The sequence below is a fragment of the Anthonomus grandis genome, chromosome 12 (assembly GCF_022605725.1).
Source record: "Anthonomus grandis grandis chromosome 12, icAntGran1.3, whole genome shotgun sequence".
NCBI lineage: Eukaryota > Metazoa > Arthropoda > Insecta > Coleoptera > Curculionidae > Anthonomus > Anthonomus grandis.
Genome location: NC_065557.1, coordinates 366,150 through 392,331, shown reverse-complemented (window position 1 = coordinate 392,331; position 26,182 = coordinate 366,150). Strand labels below are relative to the sequence as shown.

Below are 26,182 nucleotides of genomic sequence, written 5' to 3'. Positions count from 1 at the left end.
TGAACAATTTGTCAGCTGTCAAATTTAGTTATCATTAATACTGTCTCGTGACAGTAATGGTTGTAATTTTAGCCTCCTTATATAAGTCTTGTTTTGTCAAACAATTTATCTCGCGTCAGTAATAATCAGGTGCCAATATCTTAATGGCGTTTTGACAGTTGACATTTTTGACACGTACCCTAGCATAAGAAAACGTTTTATTTTGGACAGTCAGTTTTAGAAAGTGACGTCGTTAGAAACGAGCCTTACTATCGTGGTTGTCAACGTCAAACTTCACAACTGTCAAACATCAGTAACAATTAACTTGAGCATAAGATTTGTCACTTGTCAAACGTAGTTGTCAATTGTGATGTCTCGTGACAGTAATGATGACAGTATTACTTCTAAGAATTGCACTTTGAAAGCTAAATATCTCGGCTAAGGACTTCTAAACGCGTAAAAAAAATAATTTTTATTGTCTCCATAAGAAAAATCGTTCGGTTCGTCCGTTATCGCCCCAAAACGGATTTCCTGTACAAGCGTTCGGACAAAAAATAAAAAGGCCAGATAACGAAGTATCAATAATGTCACAATGTCGTCTAAATATTTGACTGTTTGCTCTTTTTTAAATGTGACAACAGCTATATAGGGGGCGCCACGTATTAATGACATCTGACAATCTCTAGGTCCATATATCTCAGTCACGCCCCTTGAAATTCCATTGGTGCACATCAACCAAAAGAAAAAAGCGCAATAAAAGATCGAGATAAGACGGCGGCGTTCGTAATTCGACCAACAGAGTGACGGTCTGTAAGTCAGAGGTCAGGAGAGGCGTGGATGCATGTCGGCTTTATTACATCTCTTCTAGTGAATGGTCGAACGTTTTTTTTATTTAATGAGCACCGTTTATCACGTCTGCCCTCGCATCTCTCTGACATTTGCCCAACTAACGTTTAGGTTAGGTTCATAATTGTCAATGTCTCAGTAATAGTTACTGTCAATTAATGTTATGATTGTTTAGCGACAGTAATAATTTGGCTTTCTCAATATAATGTTTGATACTAACGCGTTTTTACCCAACAATGTAAAAATCTACCTCGTTACCTACTCTACCTTGAAATGACGCATTGTGTCATTTTTTAAAGGTTTCTTCAGCGGCTTAATAACGGCGCTTCCTTCGATTGTCGATTCGTTGTGCCGACACACGTTTTTAAATTTACGCAAAAAAAAAAATCTTAAAGTTAATTTTATGGTTCACTTATGGTGGAAATTCACTTTTTTACCAGCACTACTGCCTCCCCCTCTCCGCCGCTCGCTTTCAGAGCCTCCTTTATTATTGAAACCGGCGGCAGTTTATAATAAAACTATCAGCAGCAAACAACCTGCTATTATCCAAGATAATAATGTATAAAATATATATAATGTCAGTTTAAGTATAAAGGTAAATATACGCTGGCTTCTAAGATAAGTGCAAAAAATGTCCGGTGGCTAGTAAATGTTTTATGCAAGAGCTACGGCCGTTGCAGGAATAAATTAATGCCCCATCAAAGGCCCAATTGACAGGTCCAACTAATCTAACATTTTTCTTGCTACTAGTTTTGTTAATATGCTTGACAGTTGTCAAATGTAACACTGAGGGGGCAAAGAAAAAGACACTCACTCAATGTGAGGTTAGAACAAAAAACTAAAAAATTCAGTGTGAATAGCACAGTAACAAACGTCAACAAGTAATTCTAACCTAAAAACGAGAGCTTAAGGTCAAATAAAAATTCAAGGTTACAGAGCCGTAGCTCAAGCATTTTAATAATAGTAATAATGATAATCGCAAAATGGGTTTGCTGAACACTGGTAGCCCCCGGATAACGCTCCTTGCACGGGTGACTGACCTATTCAACACAAAACGAGGAGTGTTAAGGATATAGTGGCACATTACAATAAGTTAAGTAGTGTCACACGAGCTTTGCATTATTTGACACCTGTCAAACCCCCATTGCCCTCTCTAACTGTCAAACGAGCTGTACCAAATTGACGTTATTTTTTTTAGGTTATGATTTGCCTAACAAGGGGGCCTAATTACTTGCAAACCAAATGTCATGTTACTTATGTACATGCAAGTACAAATTATTGGTTCCCACGGAATTTATAATTATTATTATTATAAAATCAACCCAGATTTAATTTTTCGCAAAAATTCTAATCGTTATTAATTACCGAAACTAGTTGAGCGTGAATGGGTGGTGCGATTATTCGACTTTCAAGCATATTTATCCTTTATTGCCGAAATATACATAATAAACAGCCACCAAAGTTAATTTACAACTTTAAATAGTGTGCCGCCCTCTGTTATCCAAGTGACAAATTAAGCCCACTGGTAGTCAGAGCCAAGGAAGATCACTGCTTTACCGCATAACATTCTTGATACAATGGTGAATGCGCTTGCAGAGTAAATCGGCTTACAGGTTTCTATACTCAATAATATGTCTTATTAAAACCTAATATGCTCCCCTTGTTTTAAATAATAATAGCGAGCGTATTTAAATACATAAATTCGAATCGGCTTAAATAATACATCCTCATTATTGTGGAAGCAATTTAAGTTTGTTAAATAAATTGCCATTTGTTAGAAAAGCGACCTCTAGAGGTGGGCCTAGACACAGAGTAAGTAATACAGGGGATGGTCCTAAAGTACTTTGGGACTTACCAAGTGAAGCTTCTGGATCGGACAAATCGCTGATAGACGGAACTTTCTGGATCGAGTGCATTGCTTGCGCTTGGCTCTGATCCTCGTCGCTATCGTCGACGATTTCTTGCTTGAGATGAAAACGGAAATCGTCATCCTGAAAGTGAAACCTATATAATGAAACTGATTTATTAAAATTGATCCTTTTAGAGAGATTGAAATTTGCAACGCAGGAGGAAATCCAAGATGGCCGCTAAGTGAAGTATGTTCTCTACTGGGTGATCTTTAAAAGCAGTTTGGCTACGGAATTTTAGGCTCAAATCAAATGGGGTCAGAGTTCAAACAATTAGTACAAGTGATTTGTTTATTACTTATCATCCACCCCTGGTATTCAAAATCTATTTATAGCAAATTTATGCCCAAGTTGTACTGTTGGCCGTCAATAATAATATTAATAATAATAATACAATGCCAGAGGTTCTCTAGGGCCTACTCCAAAGCCGTTTCATTCATAAATTAAAACGTCTCTCTCTCTCTTTCTCTCTCTGATTTGTATGCGACACAGCCGATGTCGCAACGAGTGTATACCAGGGTCAGCCGAAAAAGTGCTGAGTTAAACATTTTTACCGGCGATGATAAGTGGGTGAAATACGATCTTGATGTATGAGTTTGTTGTGTTTAGGTACTGAAATTGAATATTATTTATTTTTATGAGCTCTCCATAGTAATCGCTCTGAAACTTTCATTCTTCTAGGTGTCATTCGTTTGTCAATTGAATGACAGCTGACAGAAATTTGTGTACGTCCTGCCATCTGTCAAATTCAATTGGACGCAGGCGGCGGCCATATTGGAAATCGGGTTGCCATGACGACACTCAATCAACAACCATATTACTATGATAAACGTCGAATTCATATGATATTTTCCGTCTTAAATTAGACAGTCACGTGATTTTTATAACGTAATGGACACTTTTGGTCTTTACTAATAAACTAAAAACTTTCCCGCGCATTTTAAAATGATGTCCAGGATCTAAAAATGATCGAGTGAACGGCGACCATATTGAAAAACCCTGTTGCCATGGCGACGCGCCATCAACAACCATTACTATGATAAATGTCAAATGACAAATAATTTTTTCTGTTTAAAAATTAACTTGATCACGTGATATTGGTGGCGTAATAAACATTTTGATTCTTTATTAATAAATTATAGACTCCCCCATGACGCTTTAAGTCTATTTTGCCTCGTTTTAAACAAAAAAATTTCAACCAATACCCGGGATCTAAAAATGATCAAGTGGCCACGGACGGCGGCCATATTGAAAACCCCGTTGATAAACGTCAAATTCAAATGATATTTTCAGATTTAAAAAAGTTACGTGATATTTATGACGTGATGAGCAGTCTAATTTCTTATTAAGGCACTGAGGACTTCATCACGCCCATTTTTCATTGTCAATTTTTTATCGTTTTAAAATGAAAGTTTAAACCAATGCCCGGGACCTAAGAACGATTAAGTGGGCGGCCATATTGGAAACCCGTTGCCATGGCGACGCACTATTAACAAACATTATTACGATGAAATTTCGGTTGGTTGTCATTCAAAGTCAAGGTCAATTCGGTCAGAGTCAAACATTAATATTAACCTGCAAATACAAGAATATACATAGATTATGCTATAATTGGCAAAAAATGACATTGAGATTTGACTAATGTCTTATATTTTATTACTGTCTAGAGAGTGAAGATGAGGGCGAGGAAAATTTGTATGAAGGTTCAATTATTAGTGACAACCATATTTATTTATCTGTCAAAAAGGTGACAGTTGACAGAAAGATCATTCTTTTTCTTCTTTGAAACCTTCTGCCTGCTCCAAAAAAGTTAATTGTCCCACTGATGTACGACTGGTCAACTATTGAAGTATTGAATGGAAAAAAAAATTACGTGCATGACATATATGACGTATATGTCCTGTCGGTTGTTAAGACCTTCTTGTTTACGTCCTGCCATTGATATGATAGACAAGACTGGCCGCTGCTGTATGCTCAGATTTAGGGTTAATTCGAATATAGCCTTGCAATAATATTAACTTTCTTTCTATACTGCGAATACAAATAGATTAAATCATAATTATTGGAAAAAAATGATGACATTGACAGGCGAGGAAAATTTGAATGACAATTTAAATGCCAGTGACAGCCATACTTATGTATCTGTCAAAGACTTGAGAGTTGACAGAAATATAATTCTTCTTCTTCTTCGTGACCTTCTGTCTGTTTCAAAAACACTTTTGTGATTTAAACTTTGTTCAGTCGTACGTCATTGCCTTACTGACGTATTATTGGCCAACTGTTAATACTAGAAATGTCAAATTATTTGACTCAAATATAATGATAATAAGTTATACAAGAACCTGTACTTATACGCTAATCGTCACTTGTCATTCATATAATAGTTAGACTGAGTCGAGATGATTGTAACGTTTCCCATGGCCCTCGTAAAACATTATCTCATCCTCTTTTTATTCTTTTGCCGTAAAAGTCGTTAACACTGTCGACTGTCGAAGCAAAAACCAGTAGCAACAGCAGAGCAAAGAAGACGAGAGACAAAGCAGCTCCTTATGGCCTTTATGTACATTTTACGAGGGCCCTGCTGCCATAAACGTGATCGTTTCGAGGCCGTCACTGTGTGTACGTCACTTTTTTTTTAATTTATTGCCATCCATACGGCTTAATTTGAATTTCGGGATAAATAATCATGATGACGAGGATGATGTAAACATCGTCGAAAGTAATTAAAAAGTTGTTTTTTCTAGTTAATCATTATAGAAGAACTTAAGTGAATTTAAAGGCAGTTTTTGAGTCTAGCCTCAGTTGCCCAACGCCATTTTAATTCAAAATGGCTGACTACATACACACTGCTACAGTTCGGACATAATAGATGGCGTGTATATGTGACGGCCATTTTGTTTTTCAGAATACAAAATTCAACCGTCCACTAATAATGATGTGTTTGTTAAAAGACATCGAGGCAGCCTTGCTACTACCAAGAAGTAATTTACTTATTACTTGTGGTTTGTACTCACTTATCTGAAACGTTTATGTAATTACCTGTTTTTCATTTATTGATAAATATAAATTAAATAATTAGGTGTAATTAAGTATAAGGACAACCGTCTGGCAATTGAGGCATAAAACGAGTGCCGCTTAAATTAAATTTATACGAAAAATCACTAAGTTCTGAGATAAGGATAGTTCCTTTCATGAGTTTAAACATCCTGCGTAAAAAACTCTTATCAGTGTAAACAATCGTGCGTAATACCCAAAGTATTGGGTGAATTAATATGAGGCAAACTGGATTTAGAGGTTATGAAACTTATTTGCCATATACGAGGGGCGTTCGGTACAGCTGTTTAGGTTTTTGGACCATGCATATCTGTCAACTGTCAATCCGTTTAACAGAGAATTAACTATGGCCGTCCCTTATGTTTGACTTATCAATGTCATTTAAAGGTATTCGGTGTCCAGACCATGCGTAGCAATTAAATTTGAATTATGTCTATATAGTGTCAACTGTCACATCTTTTGACAGATGAACGTCAAGGTCTTCGGCTTTCAGATAATGCGCAATTACAAGTTGTTATTTTTTAACTGTCAACTGTCACATATTTAACCGTCAATGTTAACCACGCGCAAACAAGCATAAATTATTTTTAAACATTTCGAGAGCGCGATTTCTTATCAGGGGATTAATAAAATTTTATTGTAATATTGACGTTTTTAAGTATTTTTTTTCTACACTTATTTTGGGAAAATTGATTAGATTAACGACAATAAGCAATAACTAAGCCTATAATCAATGAAACATAGTAATCTAGATAAAGAACATGTAATTTTGGCCTAAATGAACGAAAACGCTGCCCTTTTAGACGACCTTAAACCTGAACCCTAAAGCAAGTATATCTGGCGCTCACTTATATCCTCTTAAAAGTTAAGAGGGCGTCATCGTATACTAATAATAACCATAATGCCCACCGAACCCTACAAATACAGCTGCGAAAACTAAACATGGGTCGGGTCTTATAGAGTCGCTCTCGAATCTCGTCTTTCGATAATAATTTTACGTGGTTTCGCCAACACACCCGGTCTATTTCTGGCACTTTAAAGTCAAGTTTAAAGTGCGCTCCCAGTTATAATGAGGTTTTATTACGGAATTTAAATATGGAGAAAACCGTACAATTTTATGAATAACTTTAGATAAATTTTATTTTAAGACTGGTCCGATGTATTTGTTTCGATTATTCCCTGGCACCGACACACTACCACGACGAGAGATCAAAGGATTGAATTTTTAAATCCGATCCCTTTGATGAAGCCACATAAGTGATTATGTCGGATCGTATAACATCCGGCCCAGAAAAACGTGTCGTTTTCGATATCCGGAAGATGCTTTCAGAAGCATTTTTTTCAGTATATACCTGGGGTGCTGACAGGTTCACACACACACACACATATGCATACACACTTACCGATATCCTTAGAATGTGCATCGGATCACACGGCATTTTGCTCACATTTTTACACATCGCTGATTAAACTTACAAGCGGAGAAAAATACCATTTCATAAATTAACATAACGTTCACCATTCCAATAAATTAAATAATTATACGAAAAAATATAACATTTATCGGTTATTAATAAAAATGCGTGAGCGCGTTTATGCCGGTGTAATCAAGCCCGATTAATTAAACTCTCTTACAAGAGAAACCTTATATCAGCAAAGGAGGAGCAAAACAAGTGCTTGTGTGCCCTTCCTTGACTCAATTTGACAGCTCGTTGGATGACCCAACCCACCTAATCAGAGGGCAAAAAATATTGCCAACGAGTGTCGATTGACCAAAAAAATCCTATCGTAACCTACTATAAAATCCTTAAATCACATTCAGCGCTATCCATGATGTAAACCCAGTTACTTGCAGAATAAAACTTTGCCCCGTAAATCTATTCCTCAATGTATATAATTAATATATCTGTTAATGCATTGCCATTTAAAATTAAAAAAAAAAAAAAACATTAATTTATACAATTAATTTTAAAGCGATTATGCCGTACTCAACACATTATTATAAAAATCTCACTTAAAAAAATGCCTCGTTTACCAGCAAATAAATAAATTATAAAATATGATGTACCTATCACGTACGCGGTACGAAACGTCGTTCATACAAATTAGGCCCTCTTTCCTGACTGAACCAACTTCCTTTTGTACTTCAACGTGCTACGGCGTTGCCAGTTACATCACGGAAAATATTTAATAGAATAACACGGCATTTTTTATTGTATTTTAATTTAAAAAAAAAAGTCCAACTCTAGAAACTCCTTGAATCAAAAACTCTTTCTCGACGAACTCGTTTTGCACGTTTAAAATCGCGTACGTTATCAACTGTCAAATTTAAAATGCGACCAATGAGGTGCGAGGATTATCGGCGGCAAGCGGCCGGTGACGTCACGCGCTTGTAATGTCGTTCGGAATGTTTACTCTTAGAAATATTTTTAAAATTTCGGGTAATATTTCGTATTTTATTCTTCAATAGTGTGACAAAGGGTTTAGTGATAAATGGATTTAGATATTTAACAGCGGGATATTAATGTTGCTTTGAGACTGAGTGTGAGTGAAATTGTAAGAGGTAAGTAAAACTAACTAAAAACTAATCTTTACGAACTTATTTAATAGATAAATTTAATTACGGTTTAATACAAATACGCTGTTTTTTTTTTAACTATATTTACATAACTGAGCCCTATACCGAATGTTAATTACAAATAAACAAGAACAGAAAAGTGAGGTTATAAACCTCAAAATAATAACAACAATATGGCCGCCGCGTCTGTTTATATTTATTAATTACTGTAATTTTTATTATTATTTAGTATATATTCGTGTATCTCTTAAAGGAAATGTTCTGGATCCATTTCGTGAGGGTTTAAAGCAATTTGCTTCTCTGTGAAATTTCCATTTTTTTTTTCAACTTCTAAAGCCTATTATTCAATTTTTAATTTTTTTTGGACAAAACGCTGAAATAGGTGTCCAATGGTTTTATTTCAAGAATCTATGGTCCAAATTTCAGACCTCTAACTTTCTTGGGTTCAGAGATATGTGCAGTTTGTCTCTGAAATTCCCATTTTTTTTATTAAATGTTTTTTCTCAACTTCTAAGGCCTATTATTCAATTTTAAATTTTTTTTGGAAAAAACGCTAAAATAGGTGTCCAATGTTTTTATTTCAAGAATCTATGGTCCAAATTTCAGACCTCTAACTTTCTTGGGTTCAGAGATATGTGCAGTTTTTCTCTGAAATTTCCATTTTTTTTATTAAATGTTTTTTCTCAACTTCTAAGGCCTATTTTTCGATTTTTAAATTTTTCTGGAAAAAACGCTGAAATAGGTGTCCAATGTTTTTATTTCAAGAATCTATGGTCCAAATTTCAAACCTCTAACTCTCTTGTGTTCAGAGATATGTGCAGTTTGTCTCTGAAATTTCCATTTTTTTTATTAATTTTTTTTTCCAATTTCTAAGGCCTATTATTCAATTTTTAAATTTTTTTGGAAAAAACGCTGAAATAGGTGTCCAATGGTTTTATTTCAAGAATCTATGGTTCAAATTTCAAACCTCTAGCTTTCTTGGGTTCAGAGATATGTGCAGTTTGTCTCTGAAAATTCCATTTTTTTTTATTAATTTTTTTTTTTAGATTCTAAGGCCTATTATTCAATTTTTGATTTTTTTTGGAAAAAACGCTGAAATAGGTGTCCAATGTTTTTATTTCAAGAATCTATAGTCCAAATTTCAAACTTCTAACTTTCTTGGGTTCAGAGATATGTGCAGTTTGTCTCTGAAATTTCCATTTTTTTTATTAAATTTTTTTTTTCAACTTCCAAGGCCTATTATTAAATTTTTTATTTTTTTTGGAAAAAACGCTGAAATAGGTGTCCAATGTTTTTATGTCAAGAATCTATGTTCCAAATTTCAGACCTCTAACTCTCTTGGGTTCAGAGATATGTGCAGTTTGTCTCTGAAATTACCATTTTCTTTATTAAATGTTTTTTTCCAACTTCTAAGGCCTATTATTCAATTTTTAAATTTTTTTGGAAAAAACGTTGAAATAGGTGTCCAAAGTTTTTATTTCAAGAATCTATGGTCCAAATTTCAAACCTCTAACTTTCTTGGGTTCAGAGATATGAGCAGTTTGTCTCTGAAATTTCCATTTTTTTTTCAACTTCTAAGGCCTATTATTTAATTTTTTTTTTTTTTTTGGAAAAAACGCTGAAATAGGTGTCCAATGTTTTTATTTCAAGAATCTATGGTTCAAATTTCAGACCTCTAACTTTTTTGTGTTCAGAGATATGTGCAGTTTGTCTCTGAAATTTCCATTTTTTTTATTAAATGTTTTTTCTCAACTTCTAAGGCCTATTATTAAATTTTTTATTTTTTTTGGAAAAAACGCTGAAATAGGTGTCCAATGTTTTTATGTCAAGAATCTATGTTCCAAATTTCAGACCTCTAACTCTCTTGGGTTCAGAGATATGTGCAGTTTGTCTCTGAAATTACCATTTTCTTTATTAAATGTTTTTTTCCAACTTCTAAGGCCTATTATTCAATTTTAAAATTTTTTTGGAAAAAACCCTGAAATAGGTGTTCAATAGTTTTATTTCAAGAATCTATGGTCCAAATTTCAGACCTCTAACTTTCTTGTGTTCAGAGATATGTGCAGTTTGTCTCTGAAATTTCCATTTTTTTTATTACATTTTTTTTTTCAACTTCTAAGGCCTAATATTTAATTTTTTATTTTTTTTGGAAAAAACGTTGAAATAGATGTCCAATGTTTTTATTTCAAGAATCTATGGTCCAAATTTCAGACCTCTAACTTTCTTGGGTTCAGAGATATGTGTAGTTTGTCTCTAAAATCTCCATTTTTTTTTATTAAATGTTTTTTTTCAACTTCTAAGGCCTATTAGTCAATTTTTAAATTTTTTTGGAAAAAACGCTGAAATAGGTGTCCAATGATTTTATTTCAAGAATCTATGGTCCAAATTTCAGACCTCTAACTCTCTTGGGTTCAGAGATATATGCAGTTTCTCTGTGAAATTTCCATTTTTTTTATTAAATTTTTTTTCTCAACTTCTAAGGCCTACTATATAATTTTTAATTTTTTTTGGAAAAAACGCTGAAATAGGTGTCCAATGTTTTTATTTCAAGAATCTATAGTCCAAATTTCAAACCTCTAACTTTCTTGGGTTCAGAGATATGAGCAGTTTGTCTCTGAAATTTCCATTTTTTTTTATTAATTTTTTTTTTTAGATTCTAAGGCCTATTATTCAATTTTTGAATTTTTTTGGAAAAAACGCTGAAATAGGTGTCCAATGTTTTTATTTCAAGAATCTATAGTCCAAATTTCAGACCTCTAACTTTCTTGGGTTCAGAGATATATGAAGTTTGTCTCTGAAATTTCCATTTTTTTAATTAAATTTTTTTTTTCAACTTCTAAGGCCTATTATTCAATTTTTAAATTTTTTTGGAAAAAACGCTGAAATAGGTGTCCAATGTTTTTATTTCAAGAATCTATAGTCCAAATTTCAAACCTCTAACTTTCTTGGGTTCAGAGATATGAGCAGTTTGTCTCTGAAATTTCCATTTTTTTTTATTAATTTTTTTTTTTAGATTCTAAGGCCTATTATTCAATTTTTGAATTTTTTTGGAAAAAACGCTGAAATAGGTGTCCAATGTTTTTATTTCAAGAATCTATAGTCCAAATTTCAGACCTCTAACTTTCTTGGGTTCAGAGATATATGAAGTTTGTCTCTGAAATTTCCATTTTTTTAATTAAATTTTTTTTTTCAACTTCTAAGGCCTATTATTCAATTTTTAAATTTTTTTGGAAAAAACGCTGAAATAGGTGTCCAATGGTTTTGTTTCAAGAATCTATGGTCCAAATTTCAAACCTCTAACTTTCTTGGGTTCAGAGATATGTGCAGTTTGTCTCTGAAATTTCCATTTTTTTTATTAAATTTTTTTTTCTCAAATTCTAAGGCCTATTATTCAATTTTTAAATTTTTTTGGAAAAAACGCTGAAATAGGTGTCCAATGTTTTTATTTCAAGAATCTATGGTCCAAATTTCAGACCTCTAACTTTCTTGGGTTCAGAGATATGTGCAGTTTTTCTCTGAAATTTCCATTTTTTTTTATTAATTTTTTTTTTTAGATTCTAAGGCCTATTATTCAATTTTTGAATTTTTTTGGAAAAAACGCTGAAATAGGTGTCCAATGGTTTTGTTTCAAGAATCTATGGTCCAAATTTCAAACCTCTAACTTTCTTGGGTTCAGAGATATGTGCAGTTTGTCTCTGAAATTTCCATTTTTTTTATTAAATTTTTTTTTCTCAAATTCTAAGGCCTATTATTCAATTTTTAAATTTTTTTGGAAAAAACGCTGAAATAGGTGTCCAATGTTTTTATTTCAAGAATCTATGGTCCAAATTTCAGACCTCTAACTCACTTGGGTTCAGAGATATGTGCAGTTTGTCTCTGAAATTCCCATTTTTTTTATTAAATTTTTTTTTTCAACTTCTAAAGCCTATTATTCAATTTTAAAATTTTTTTGGAAAAAACGCTGAAATAGGTGTCCAATGTTTTTATTTCAGGAATCTATGTTCCAAATTTCAGACCTCTAACTTTCTTGGGTTCAGAGATATGTGAAGTTTTTCTCTGAAATTTCCATTTTTTTTATTAAATGTTTTTTCTCAACTTCTAAGGCCTATTTTTCGATTTTTAAATTTTTCTGGAAAAAACGCTGAAATAGGTGTCCAATGTTTTTATTTCAAGAATCTATGTTCCAAATTTCAGACCTCTAACTCTCTTGGGTTCGGAGATATATGAAGTTTGTCTCTGAAATTTCCATTTTTTTTATTAAATTTTTTTTTTTCAACTTCTAAGGCCTATTTTTCAATTTTTAAATTTTTATGGAAAAAACGCTGAAATAGGTGTCCAATGTTTTTATTTCAGGAATCTATGTTCCAAATTTCAGACCTCTAACTTTCTTGGGTTCAGAGATATGTGCAGTTTGTCTCTGAAATTTCCATTTTTTTTTCTCAACTTCTAAGGCCTATTATTCAATTTTTGAATTTTTTTGAAAAAAACGCTGAAATAGGTGTCCAATGTTTTTATTTTAAGAATCTATGGTCCAAATTTCAGACCTCTAACTCTCTTGGGTTCGGAGATATATGAAGTTTGTCTCTGAAATTTCCATTTTTTTTATTAAATTTTTTTTTTTCAACTTCTAAGGCCTATTTTTCAATTTTTAAATTTTTATGGAAAAAACGCTGAAATAGGTGTCCAATGTTTTTATTTCAGGAATCTATGTTCCAAATTTCAGACCTCTAACTTTCTTGGGTTCAGAGATATGTGCAGTTTTTCTCTGAAATTTCCATTTTTTTTATTAAATGTTTTTTCTCAACTTCTAAGGCCTATTTTTCGATTTTTAAATTTTTCTGGAAAAAACGCTGAAATAGATGTCCAATGTTTTTATTTCAAGAATCTATGTTCCAAATTTCAGACCTCTAACTCTCTTGGGTTCGGAGATATATGAAGTTTGTCTCTGAAATTTCCATTTTTTTTATTAAATTTTTTTTTTTCAACTTCTAAGGCCTATTTTACAATTTTTAAATTTTTATGGAAAAAACGCTGAAATAGGTGTCCAATGTTTTTATTTCAGGAATCTATGTTCCAAATTTCAGACCTCTAACTTTCTTGGGTTCAGAGATATGTGCAGTTTGTCTCTGGAATTTCCATTTTTTTTTCTCAACTTCTAAGGCCTATTATTCAATTTTTGAATTTTTTTGAAAAAAACGCTGAAATAGGTGTCCAATGTTTTTATTTTAAGAATCTATGGTCCAAATTTCAGACCTCTAACTCTCTTGGGTTCAGAGATATGTGCAGTTTGTCTCTGAAATTTCCATTTTTTTAATTAAATTTTTTTTTTCAACTTCTAAGGCCTATTTTTCGATTTTTATTTTTTTTTGGAAAAAACGCTGAAATAGGTGTCCAATGGTTTTATTTCAAGAATCTATGGTTCAAATTTCAAACCTCTGACTTTCTTGGGTTCAGAGATATATGCAGTTTGTCTCTGAAATTTCCATTTTTTTTTTATTAAATTTTTTTTTCAATTTCTAAAGCCTATTATTCAATTTTAAAATTTTTTTGGAAAAAACGCTGAAATAGGTGTCCAATGTTTTTATTTCAAGAATCTATAGTCCAAATTTCAGACCTCTAACTTTCTTGGGTTCAGAGATATGTGCAGTTTGTCTCTGAAATTTCCATTTTTTTATAAATTTAAAATGGATATACCAGGGAGGGTTATAGGCAGCACATTGAACCGCGATTTTAATAAATAATGATTCATTCCAGTGTTGACACACAATGAAATTTTCTGAAAATTCCTTCTAGTTCAATAAGCAGGGGCCGCTTGTATGGAGCATCTCGTACCGCGGAATAGCACAATAAGACACGGAATTCAGATTATTCCAGTCATGTTTTATGAATAAATGTCATCTCTGTTAGTCGATGTGGCAACATGGCCGGTATACCGAGTGTTGTATTACCGGCTTCCGGTGTGCAATTAACGCACTCACTGCACCATACTTTGATTGTCCCTTAATTAGGATAATTGAAAAAAGTACAGGTCCGCACTCTCTGCTTCAAGTCATGTATTAAGCTTCTTAAAATATACGGGGGGGTGTTTAATTGGAAGAAAATTGTGATTATCAAAGTGGCTTGGCATTAATATAGAGTTCCTCAATCGGCCGCCAAATGGCATCATCACCGATATGTTTAGGCGCCATTTTCGAATAATTACGGACCTGACACCCTAAAATCACCCGTTTGTCTGAGACAATAGAGCTAACGTTAACGCCGGAAATGTATGTGTGTGTATATAGTGACGATCTATAATTATAGACCCTCCCCAAAAAAAAAAAGAGACAACGGGCACAGGAAATTAGTATTGTATGTATTTTTAAAGTGACAACGACGACTTACCTTGGTGTAGATTTCCGGATTGAAGGAGACTTTTCTCATGTTCTCCTTTTTAATGGGGGGATTGTCGTAAAAGTTCTGATCCTCGATCGCATAGTCGAAGGGCGCGTCGAAGGTCGCATCCAGTTCCATCACTCTGGAAAACCAATTATTAAAACGTTTATCATTTTGTTTAATTGCATTTTAATTTTTTAATGGTCCGGATTTGACCTCATTCGACTTTTTTTTGTTGTTGCTTTGATAACGTCTGAAAATGCATCGGCATTACGTCACCTTACATAATTTTATTCAATAATGGTAAATAAATTGCTTGGGCAACTACCATACAGGGTGGACCAGTTGTGTGAATTTAAATGATCAATTTGTTAATCAAATGATGGGTTTTTGCCTTTTAAATCTTTGGCGACCAGACAGGAGTCTGATGAATACAAATTACCGAATGTGAATGTTGAATACCTTTAAAATTAATTAAACGATCTTTTTATGGATTTTTTGTGTATGTATCACTAATTGAATGCTTGATCCCCTCCCCGCTTATCACACATAACCTCGAAATAATTAATGAATTTTCAATTTGATCTAGAGTGCTTTGATCAGATCAAGTAGCCACACTTAAAATGACACATTTGAATTTCAAAATGGCGGACGTATACGCCATTGTAATCAAACCGGACGTCAACTTGATAAATTATTATTTGTATTATTGCGGGTTACGCTAGGATTTCTGGACACTTAATTAAAAATATTTATTGGTATGATAGCCGAGATACGCGTTGTTAATCTCCCGGCATGAATTTTATCAATGTCAAGCATGCCAAATTTAATATTTGATTTTGCACAATAACCAATTTTTATTGCGGGGCGTACGTGTTGATTATATTATAAAAAGACAATTATTGAGATAATAATAAACGGCGAGCGAAATTGATTATATTATATGAAGGAGCGATAAGGGGGTTTTCAGATAAATCATGAATTTTATTGACGAGTTTGACTTGTCATAACGTGAGAATCATTGCATGACAACTGTCTCGAAAAAAAAATCATAGTTGACCTCACCCCACCAGTCATGGCCCTCTTGATGAGCCTATATATCTACGTATATGACAGATGGGCGCCATCTTGGCAATATTAAACTGAACTTCTAAATAAATAACGCCTCTGCTCGAAAAATCAATTTTAAATATGATATTATGCACCTTGCCGCATATAATGTCTTTCGTCACCTACGCCAATGGACCGTGGTGCATGGTCTATATAGGCATGTAGGAGTAGAGGTATAACACAATATGCGTATAATAAACTTTACCCACCATCATCGTCGGGGTCTGCAGACCACCTGTTAGTGGTAAGATTTCCTATCGGATTACAAAAAAGGGGACCACTCTCGGTCCCGTATGTCGAATGTGAAAAAAGTACTATTTTGGTTTAAATGGGGGCAGATTATATTGTGATTTTGTGCGGTTATTAAGATGTTTAGGGTTATTTATTATAATAAGAGGTACTTCTTTTCCTAAAAACAATTGATTATGAGACTCTACAATGGATCTATTTATGGGGAAACTGTAATACAGTGTCTCAAAGGCTTTGGTCGTTCAGATATGTCAATTTATAAAAGAAACAAGAATTATTTTAAGCGGGAAACCTCGTTTGAAAATGTCTAATTTCCCATCACTGTCAATACAAACGAACATCAACTGTAGCCATGGAAACCATGCGTGCCAGATCCAAAATGGCCGCCCTAAGAAATTCCACGTTTTCATTAAAATGTTAAATAAATGTCCTTATCCTTATATATCGGGGGAGAAGATGCTGACTTTGCCCATCAAAATTTTTTAACCGGAAATAACTGGTTTGAAAATGTCCTATACCTAACGTTTTCCAAGTTTCTATCTAAATTATCAACGCTTTCCATGGAAACCATGGTGTGCCATATCCAAAATGGCCGCCGCGCGACTAACGTCACAAAAAGGAATTCCAGATATGAGTTCACATTTTTCATAAAAACTTAAATAAAGGGCCTTAAATATCGGAGGGAGATACTGCTACAATGACCTAAAGACTTTGCCTTATCAAAATATATCTTAATTTATGATAGAAATTATTATATGTTTAACTGGAAAAAACCGGTTTGAAAATGTGGGATCTTTAGCGCTTCCCCACTCTTAAAAAACATCGACTCTGGCCTTGGAAACCATGGCCATGTGCCATAACCAAAATGGCCGCCCTAAGACATAGGTTCACATTTTCATTAAAACAAAGATTCTTGCATACCGTGTGGACATGTTACGAGGGCGGGTCAATAAGTCCGTGACTTTTTGAATTTCCCGCCCTTTAATGGAAATGGCAACACTGCTCCTGTCAACAGAGAACTGTCAGTTGACGCCTGTCAAAATTTGAACAAGCTGCGTCATTTAGTTTGTGTTTGACAGCTGTTGATAGCAGACTACCACTCGTTTTGAGAAGAAAATGGAAAAAAGTGAATTTCGTGTGCTATTACGGAAAACACCGTCACTCAAACCGAGGCTAAGCTTGATAAATATTATGGGGACTCTGCACCATCCATTTCCTGTGGTTTACTGAATTTCAATGTGGCCGTACAAGCACGGAAGATGCCGAACGTTCTGGACGCCCAGTCGAGGTCTCTACATCCAAAACAATCGAAAAATTCACGATACGGTTTTAGCCGATCGGAGATTGAAAGTGAGAGAGATTGTGGAAGCCATAGGCATCTCACATGGTTCAGTAGTTTCAATTTTGAATGATCATTTGGGTATGAGAAAGCTTTCCGCAAGATGGGTGCCGCGTTTGCTCACAATCGACCACAAACGCAACCGTGTGACAATTTCCCAGGAGTGTTTGGCGTTATTCAACCGCAATATGGACGAATTTTTGCGAACGTGGATCCACCACAACATGCCGGAGACCAAACAGCAGTCAAAACAACGGATTTCTCGGGGTGAATCGGCTCTCAAGAAGGCAAAAGTGGGTTTGTCAGCCAATAAAGTCATGGCGACCGTTTTTTGGGATGCACGCGGTATAATCTACATTGACTATCTTCAAAAGGGGAAAACAATCAATGGAGAATATTATAACAACTTATTGGATAGATTTAATGAGGAACTGAAAGAAAAAAGACCACATTTGGCCAAAAAAAAAGTTCTTTTCCACCAGGACAATGCAAGGGTCCACACATGTGCAGTTTCCATGGCAAAAATCCATGAATTAGGTTACGAATTATTCCCTATTCTCCAGATTTAGTCCCCAGTGACTATTTCCTATTCCCAAACTTAAAGAAATGGCTCGACGGAAAGAGAGTTGACTCCAACGACGAAATCATCTCTCAAACAAATGCCCATTTTGATGACCTCGACAAATCATATTTTTCCGAAGGGATAAAAAAATTGGAGAAACGTTGGACTAAGTGTATAGAACTTAAAGGAGACTATGTTGAAAAATAAAATAACTTTTTATATAAAAACCTGTCTTTTATCAACAAAGTCACGGACTTATTGACCCGCCCTCGTACTATAGTCACCTAAAGGCTTTGCCCTTTCAGGATATATCACTTTATGATAGAACAAACCGTTAATCTGGCAGAAAACACCAGTTTAAAATTGTCTAATTTTTAACAAACATCAACTTGTAAACATCATATTGCCATGGAAATCGGGGCGCACCATATCCAAAATGGCCGCCGTATTCCGGATAGGTATGGATTGACGGTTTCATTAAAAAGCTAAATAAAGAACCTTGGATGTCAGGTGGAAATGTTGCAATAGTACCCTAAGGAGTTTGCCTTATCAAAATATGTCAATTTATGCGGGGAATGACAATATTTTAACCGGAAAAAACCGGGTTAAAAATGTACTATTTTTAACGTTTCCCCAATCACTATCTAAAACTGTTGCCATGGAAACAATTTTCCAAAATGGCCGACGCGCGTTTGAAGTCATATTAAGAAATTCTTGAGATGGGTTCATGTTTTCATCAAAAAGTTAATAAAATAAAAAGCCTTGCATAGTGGGTGGAATTGTTGCTATAATGACCTAAACACTTTACCCTTCTAGGATATGCTAATTTATGACAAAAATAGCCGTTTCTTTGCTATAAAATCCGGTTTGAACATCTATTATGGCCATGGAAACGACAGCGGGCCATTTTAACCGGAATTTTTCAAGATTTCCCCAGTCTCTATTTAAAATTATTAACTCTTGCCCCATGGAATCCATGGCGCAAAATGGCTGCCGCGCGTTTGACGTCATAATAATGAGATGGGTTTATGATTCATTAAAAAGTTAAAGAACGAGCCTTGAATAATGGATGTTGCTATAGTGACTTATAAAGACTCTTCCCTTTCAGGACAAATCACTTTATAATAGAACAAACCGTTAATCTGGCACAAAACACCATTTAAAATTATTTAATTTTGAACATTTGCCCAATCCAATAGAAACACAAACGTCAACCATTGCCATGGAAACCACGGACACCATATCGAAAATGGCCGAATGACGTCACAGAAGGAATCCAGAATCACGTTTTCATTAAAAACTTGATATCGGGACGAAATGCTACTATAGTGACCCAAAGGCTTTGGCCCTTTCGAAATGTGTCAACGTATGACAGAAATAACCGCTTTTCAGCCGGTAAAAACCGCTTTCAAAATGTAATTGATGACGTAATGACAGCTGGGCACAGTGGGCCAATGTGTGAAATAACAGATCAATATTTTTTTTTATTGCAGTGGGGCCTAATGATAATAAATGTGATAAAAAACTTAGAAACTATTATTGATCGACGAAAATGCCCTCTGTAAGTGCTTGATTTTGAATTAAAACCAAAATGAGGAACCTTTTTACCTGCTTTTCTTTCAGCTTTAAAATCCAGGTACGACCATATAACGGGGCGCCAGGCCGTGTAAAATCTTGACGTTTTTACACAATCCAAATATTGGATTTTTACTTGTTCTTCCGCAGATAACGCGTAGCTCGGTAGGCACATCTCTTAAATTATATTAAAATTTATTGTGACACGGGTATACCGTGTTAAAATGGTACCTGTGTTTTTTATAATCTCCTATAAATATATAGGTATACTTCAGCCAATTATTATTAATGTGTTCGTCATATTATGTCCGTTGACAAGCTTGTTTATCGTAATAATTCTCGGTACTTGGTATACTCGTTTTATTACTTTGATATTAACCGATTTTTCAGAAATTAATATAGAAATCTCGGCCTTGATAATATTTGACATCGATTAATGGTTTTCACTTTTAAGATAATTGGTTGGGACAGAACGGCCCTTTCAAAGGATATAACCATAGTTTTTCTATCTTATACAGGGACCTCAAAAAGTTTGATCAAAATGCACTTTCGGGTTTATCCCAAGTCTATCCCGTTCAGAGTGCAATGATAAAATAATTCGTTTAGGATAATTTGTTGGCAAGAAACCGCACTTTCAGGTGATATAAAACCCATTTGTGTGTCTTATACAGAGACCCCAAAAAGGTTGATCAACTTGAAATGTATTAAAAGCTGTCATACTCAACTTTCAGGCCAGATTTTCGATAGAGATGACGTGATAAAATGGTTTATTAAAAATGATTTTTTGACAAAGAACTGGCCTTTCAGAGGATATAAACTTCAGTTTTCTATCTCATCCAGGGACCTCAAAAAGTTTGATCAAAATGATCTTTACAGAGTCCTTTAAGGTGGCCATATCCAACATTCAGACATGATTTTATTAGGAAAGAACTTCCCTTTCAGAGGGTACGGTATCATATACAGGAACTTCAAAAAACCTGGTTAAAGCTACAATTTTCCAAATATAAACGAAAATATTAGGCAGTAAGTACTTCCACACCAAATACTATATAAAAACCCCACAAAAAAAATGTTTTTATTAGTACAACTATACCATCATACTGGTCCGGTACTGCCCCTATACAGCCGAAATAAAATGCAATATTATGCTGCTGATAGTTGGTGTAAACAAGCACCCACCAACATAACCTCACCTTCGCTCCTCTCCTGGGTACTGCCTGACAAAAGGGAGGCACTTAATCCAGAAAAAAAACACACAAAAGCACTAAATCACAAAGTTCACGCGAATAAAAAACAAACGGACGGTTATAGTACCACCGAGAGATAAAACGTCCAAAGACAACAAGAAAAAAAAACACCCAAGAGATGGCAAATCGGGTCGGTACGAGCGACACACTCACACAGACAACGGCCGATTAATAATGAATGAACGGAACTGACTTTGGTAGGGACCGAACGGTCGTACGCGATTGGTCGTGACGTCACTTGCCATAGGCACTTTATCTTATACAGGGAGTTTTATTTTCAATTGTTTTTTCCGACTATTTTAGCAGCTTTGTCTAACTCGAAAATTTCAAGTCAAATCCACTGTAGCAGGGACCATAAGTCACTTATGCGTAGTATTAATAGCTAAGCCGGTAGTGGGGGGGGGGGGGGAGATCTAAATTTATGAATGGATGCGATAAAATTACGACGTGCTTCAAAAAAAATATCAGGCGGAACATGTAAACGCGGTTTGTTTTTGATTGACTTTTCAGGCTTTGATTTGGTGGTCAGTTTATTTATAAAAATCAAGTAGGTATTTAAAATTGTGTGTTTTTTTTTGGGGATTTTTAAAAGCAAAAAGTCCTGTTAGTAACAAAACTGCCTGTGTGCCCTTTGTCATGTGACGTCAGATCACATAAGTGACAGTTGAAATTTTTTAAATGACGCCATCTTGGATGTTCTTAGAAGTTATACTAGCGAAAAGTATACATATATCTAAGAAGGCACTGGAAAAGTAAAGAGACAATTAATATAATAAATATTCGAAACAAAGTTAATAAATGATATCAAATCTTTCTTAATTAATAACCCATGTGATATTTTAGCTCTATCTAAGACATACTAACGAATGAGGATGAGGCATTCTTAGATTACATAGAAAATTCTAAAGCTATTGAGTTATGCAGAGATGTTGGAACATCATTATCTATCAAGGAACCCCTAAATGCCATGAATTAGAAGAATTATTAAACTAGGTTTGGGTAAATGATGACGAATCTAACTTAAAAATAAGTCATTATCTAGTAACAATGAACATATGTAAAATTTGGGTATTTTTAAAATTAAACTTACGTGAGTATTGACAATGCAATTCATTCAGCGAGCTCCACCATGTATACAGCAAGAGATTGAGAGTACCATGAAACAAAAATATTTACGATTTACTGTACTGACCCATCTAATAAAGGTTAAGTTTACTCACCGGGGAACCTCGGTCCCCTTAATTCAGTCATGCCAACAACCATCAATATAGTTACTTTATGTTTGCTAATAATTTATATATATATATATGTATCTTCTTTCTTCGACGACTAGCTAGTGTCCCCTAAAGTAGTTAAGGCTACCCCAGACGCTCCACTGCCGCTAAGCAGTAAGCATCTCAACACTCGGAAACTAAGATAACATATACCGAGATCTTAGAATCCAAATGTGTCAATCGAGAAGACAAGTGAGGGCCCTCTATAACTCACAAGACCAACTTGAAGGAACTGCGCGCTCAGAGGGCATTCCTACAATCGACCCCAACCTGGTAATACCTCGCTAAACAGCGACAAACTCTGGTATACCATAAAACTCTAGCCATGGACTTATACAACAAGTATAGTCGCTTCGCTCCTATACTTTTGGTCCGTGGGGACCAGTTTGGAACCTCTAAGTCCTGTCAGTGATGGGCCTTAGAGGATTTCTTAAAACAAAACAAAAATTATCAGGTGTACCAACGTTTATATGCCAAGGAAAGAGATGACTAGTGGTTGGGGTATCATGCTTCAAAGAACCATAATTTGTTATATAGTCGCGTTGTGTGTCGATATACTGTCTTATATTTCAAATATCTGTCAAAATATATTAATTGTATTCTAAATTAAGCCTGAGTACCAAATTCCAACAGAATCGGACCAATAGCAAAAAAGTTACGGTAGTCACGTGACCTTAGCTGAAACTCAAATGTCACTTATCTGTCATAATTTATTAGTTGTATCCTAAATAAACCATAAATACCAAAATTAGAGAGAAGTTCCCATAAGGGTCTATTCATTGAAATAGAACAAACGGGATTTTACGTCGATTTGTTTTAATTTTTCTTTTTATTTTGAAAAGTAATAGTAATAAAATATCAAAAGAATTGACAGGAGGAGAATGAGAAATAAAAGAAACCATCAACGAATTGAATCGAAGCTATAGAAGTCGAGATATTAGTAAAAATGTGGGAAAAACAAAAGGAAACTGGTTTTTTAACACGGTATAATTTTTTTTTCTTAAAATGATGACCGACAAATTATAATGTAAGTCCTAAGTTGGCAATTTCCAGTAAAAAAAACCCAAGAAAAAAAAATTTTTTTTTGCTCCAAAATCGAAAGGGGTATAGTCATGAAAAATTGCGAAAAAATGGTTTTTATTTTTTTCTAAATAAACTATAACTCTGACAACTTTTTCTCTTAAACAAAAGTTTTAGGGAATGTTACGAGGTATTTGAATGTTAAAACTAATTGATTATAGCTATCACAGATTCGGAGAAAATTGTAAAAAACTATTAATCATAAATATCGAATTATCAAGAGCCCTATGGAAAAATTTCAACTTTTTATTTTTCTATCTTGTACTACTTCAAGATACCTTTCAAAAAGGTTATTATCGATTTGACTCTAAAATGAACAGAAAACCTATTTATTTGCATTTATCGATTTTCAAACAAAATCCGGCCCAAAATGAAAATTTTTCAAAACATGCTCCAAATTCAAAATTTCTTTTTTCTGGCTAAAGACCATTCAAAAAGTAATGAAAAAGCTTTATGACAAAATTTTTCAAAATCTATAATAATGCTACAATATTATGAAAGAAGATAAGTTCCCTTTAAAGCATATCCAACCGATGATTTTTTAATTTGTTTTTCAAAGGCAAATCTAAGAAACAATTAAGTTAAAAGCAATAGGGTACTACAAAATATTATCTATAAATATATACATATAATCTAATAGGAAATTTCAATCAAATCGGGCGAATACGAAAGAAATTTTGATAGTCACGTGACTTAAAAACGCAATATTTTAAAAATTTGTAAAAATTCAATAATGGCATCCTAATAAAACTCTAAATTCCAAATTTCAACCCAATCGGATCAATAGCAAAAGAATTATCAAAGTCACGTGACTTTAAAATATAATTTGACAATTATCTGTTAAAATTTATTAATTGTATCCTAAATAAAGCATAAATACCAAATTTGAACCCAATCAGACCAATAGCAAAAAAGTACCAATAGTCACGTGACCTGGAAGTCAAATGTCAAATATCTGTGAAAAATTAATAATTGCATCCTAAATAAACCCCAAATACCAAATTTCAATCAAATCGGACAAATAGGAAGAAAGTTAAGGTAGTCACGTGACCTTAAAACATAGTCATGTCAAATATCTGTAAAAATTTATTAATCTTATCCGAAATAGGTACTAGGTACCAAATTTCAACCAAATCGCACCAATAGCAAAAAAGTTATGATACTCGACTAACCTTAAAAATCAATAATTTCAAAAAATTTTTATTTATAACCCAAAAGCAATGTTTAAGAATTGTTAACATTTATTAATAATAAACTAAATAGTAAAAACTCACCTAATATCTAAATTTTTATTTTAAATTAAATAGATCATTACGACTGACCCGTGTATATATTCGAATAATTTTAATAAAATAATCGGGCAAATTTCATTTCGTCTCACCCCGGTATAAAACCACTGACTTTTCAAAAAAACGGCATTTTTCGAAGACGTCAAAATGTTTGCCGAATTTTCCTGGGCGCAATACACAATTTCCCCAATTGATATGCACAGATTCGGAAAGCCCATTCATTTTCTGATTCGGTGCTTCCGTTCCCTGATCGTTTCCGGTTCATTTTCATTCATAATTTTACAAAAAACCCAACCAAGTCCCGGCCACCTGTCACGAGCAAAAAATCTTTAACCACAAAGCGTCAAAGTATTGTTCCCACTAGCCATTTCATCAGAGTTTAGGTTGACACCTCCAATTACCTGCAAAAACGCAAAAAAATGGACTTTTTTCATAAAATCGCATTTTTCGGGTACTTGTACTATCGCTGGAACCCTGAAATTTTAGTATGTGTTGTAAAACAAAATTTCGGATCCTTTAGATGTTGTTTCATCTTTTCACCATGTACAGGGACGCGGCAAATGAATTAAACGCGAAAATTCGAATTGCTTAGAACCTATTAAAGTTGGAAGATTGTAATTTTACACAAATAATGGAGTTATTAAAGTATTTAATGCCTGAGAATATAAATTGTCCAGGTGCAACTACTAAAAAGTTATTAAATAAAATGTGATTTTCGGGTCGGACCTTCATGGGTAAAGTTCATTATTGCTCGCCCTGTATGGTTCCCAAAAATTTCGGTTATATGGCATATGAAAGGTAAAGGATGAAGTTATTTTTTGAAAAAAAAAATTTTCCCAAAATAAGTATCGTTTGGCGGAAAATCCCAAAAAACTGAAAATGCCAGAACTCGTAAAATAAATTTTTTACAAAAAAAAGCTCCAAGTATGTCAAATCTCTTATAAAATAAAGTCTTTTCGCCGAAACACTTTTTTTATAAAAATTTTTTTTTAGCCTCTGGAGAAGTTTGAATTTTTTTTTTAGTCACTTTTGTTCGCTTATAACAACTCACCCTGTATACCGATCGGGCCCAAAAAGTATACAGACATGAATTACTATAAAGTCTTTTATGCCTAGAATTTTCAATTTTTTTGACAGCGTTAAAATTGAGATCTCGTGCAAAAATGAATTTTGACCCGTTTTTTTACGAATTTATGACTTTGAGACAGTACCGCTCCGTTTGGTGGTATCGGAAAAAAAATTCGTTTACGGATCCATCATTCCCAATGTATTGAGAGACCCTATGCCAAATTTCATCGTTTCGCTAGCCATACAGCCAAAGATATGAATTTTTATTTCCAAAAAAACACGATTTTTCGGGCCCGACGTGGCGTGCATAATATAGTCTGCGACTATATAACAACAATATAAAATATTACTCAAATGTGCACAAAACAATCACAACCATTCTAATATCCACCTAGTGGACAAACACCACCACACCTGGTCAACAATGACCATTCTATATACATGGCTCTTTATAAGCCGAAGTGCTGACTCTTTTACTTCTTTGGGTCTCTCTCAATCTCTGCTTATATTATTATTTATGTTTAGGGTATAGATTTTCAAGGATGTACGATATTTCTCGGGCGATTGAGACACTTATAAATGAATACAGGGTATTTATAAAATATACGTTTATTAAATATAATAAATTACTTTAGGATATTTTACACATA

General features: G+C 34.0%; 1 protein-coding gene across 1 annotated transcript in view; it reads right to left on the bottom strand.

Annotated features, from left to right (window-relative positions):
* Positions 1-21,094, bottom strand: part of LOC126743349 (protein C-ets-1) — a 160,330-nt gene extending 139,236 nt beyond the window's left edge. The window contains exons 1-3 of the mRNA XM_050450388.1: positions 20,768-21,094; positions 14,749-14,881; positions 2,681-2,816 (exon numbers count right to left, since the gene is read on the bottom strand). Of these exons, the coding sequence (XP_050306345.1) occupies positions 2,681-2,816; positions 14,749-14,877 (265 nt within the window). The 5' untranslated portion in view covers positions 14,878-14,881; positions 20,768-21,094. The remainder of the gene's footprint in view (positions 1-2,680; positions 2,817-14,748; positions 14,882-20,767) is intronic.
* Positions 21,095-26,182: the final 5,088 nt, after the last annotated feature.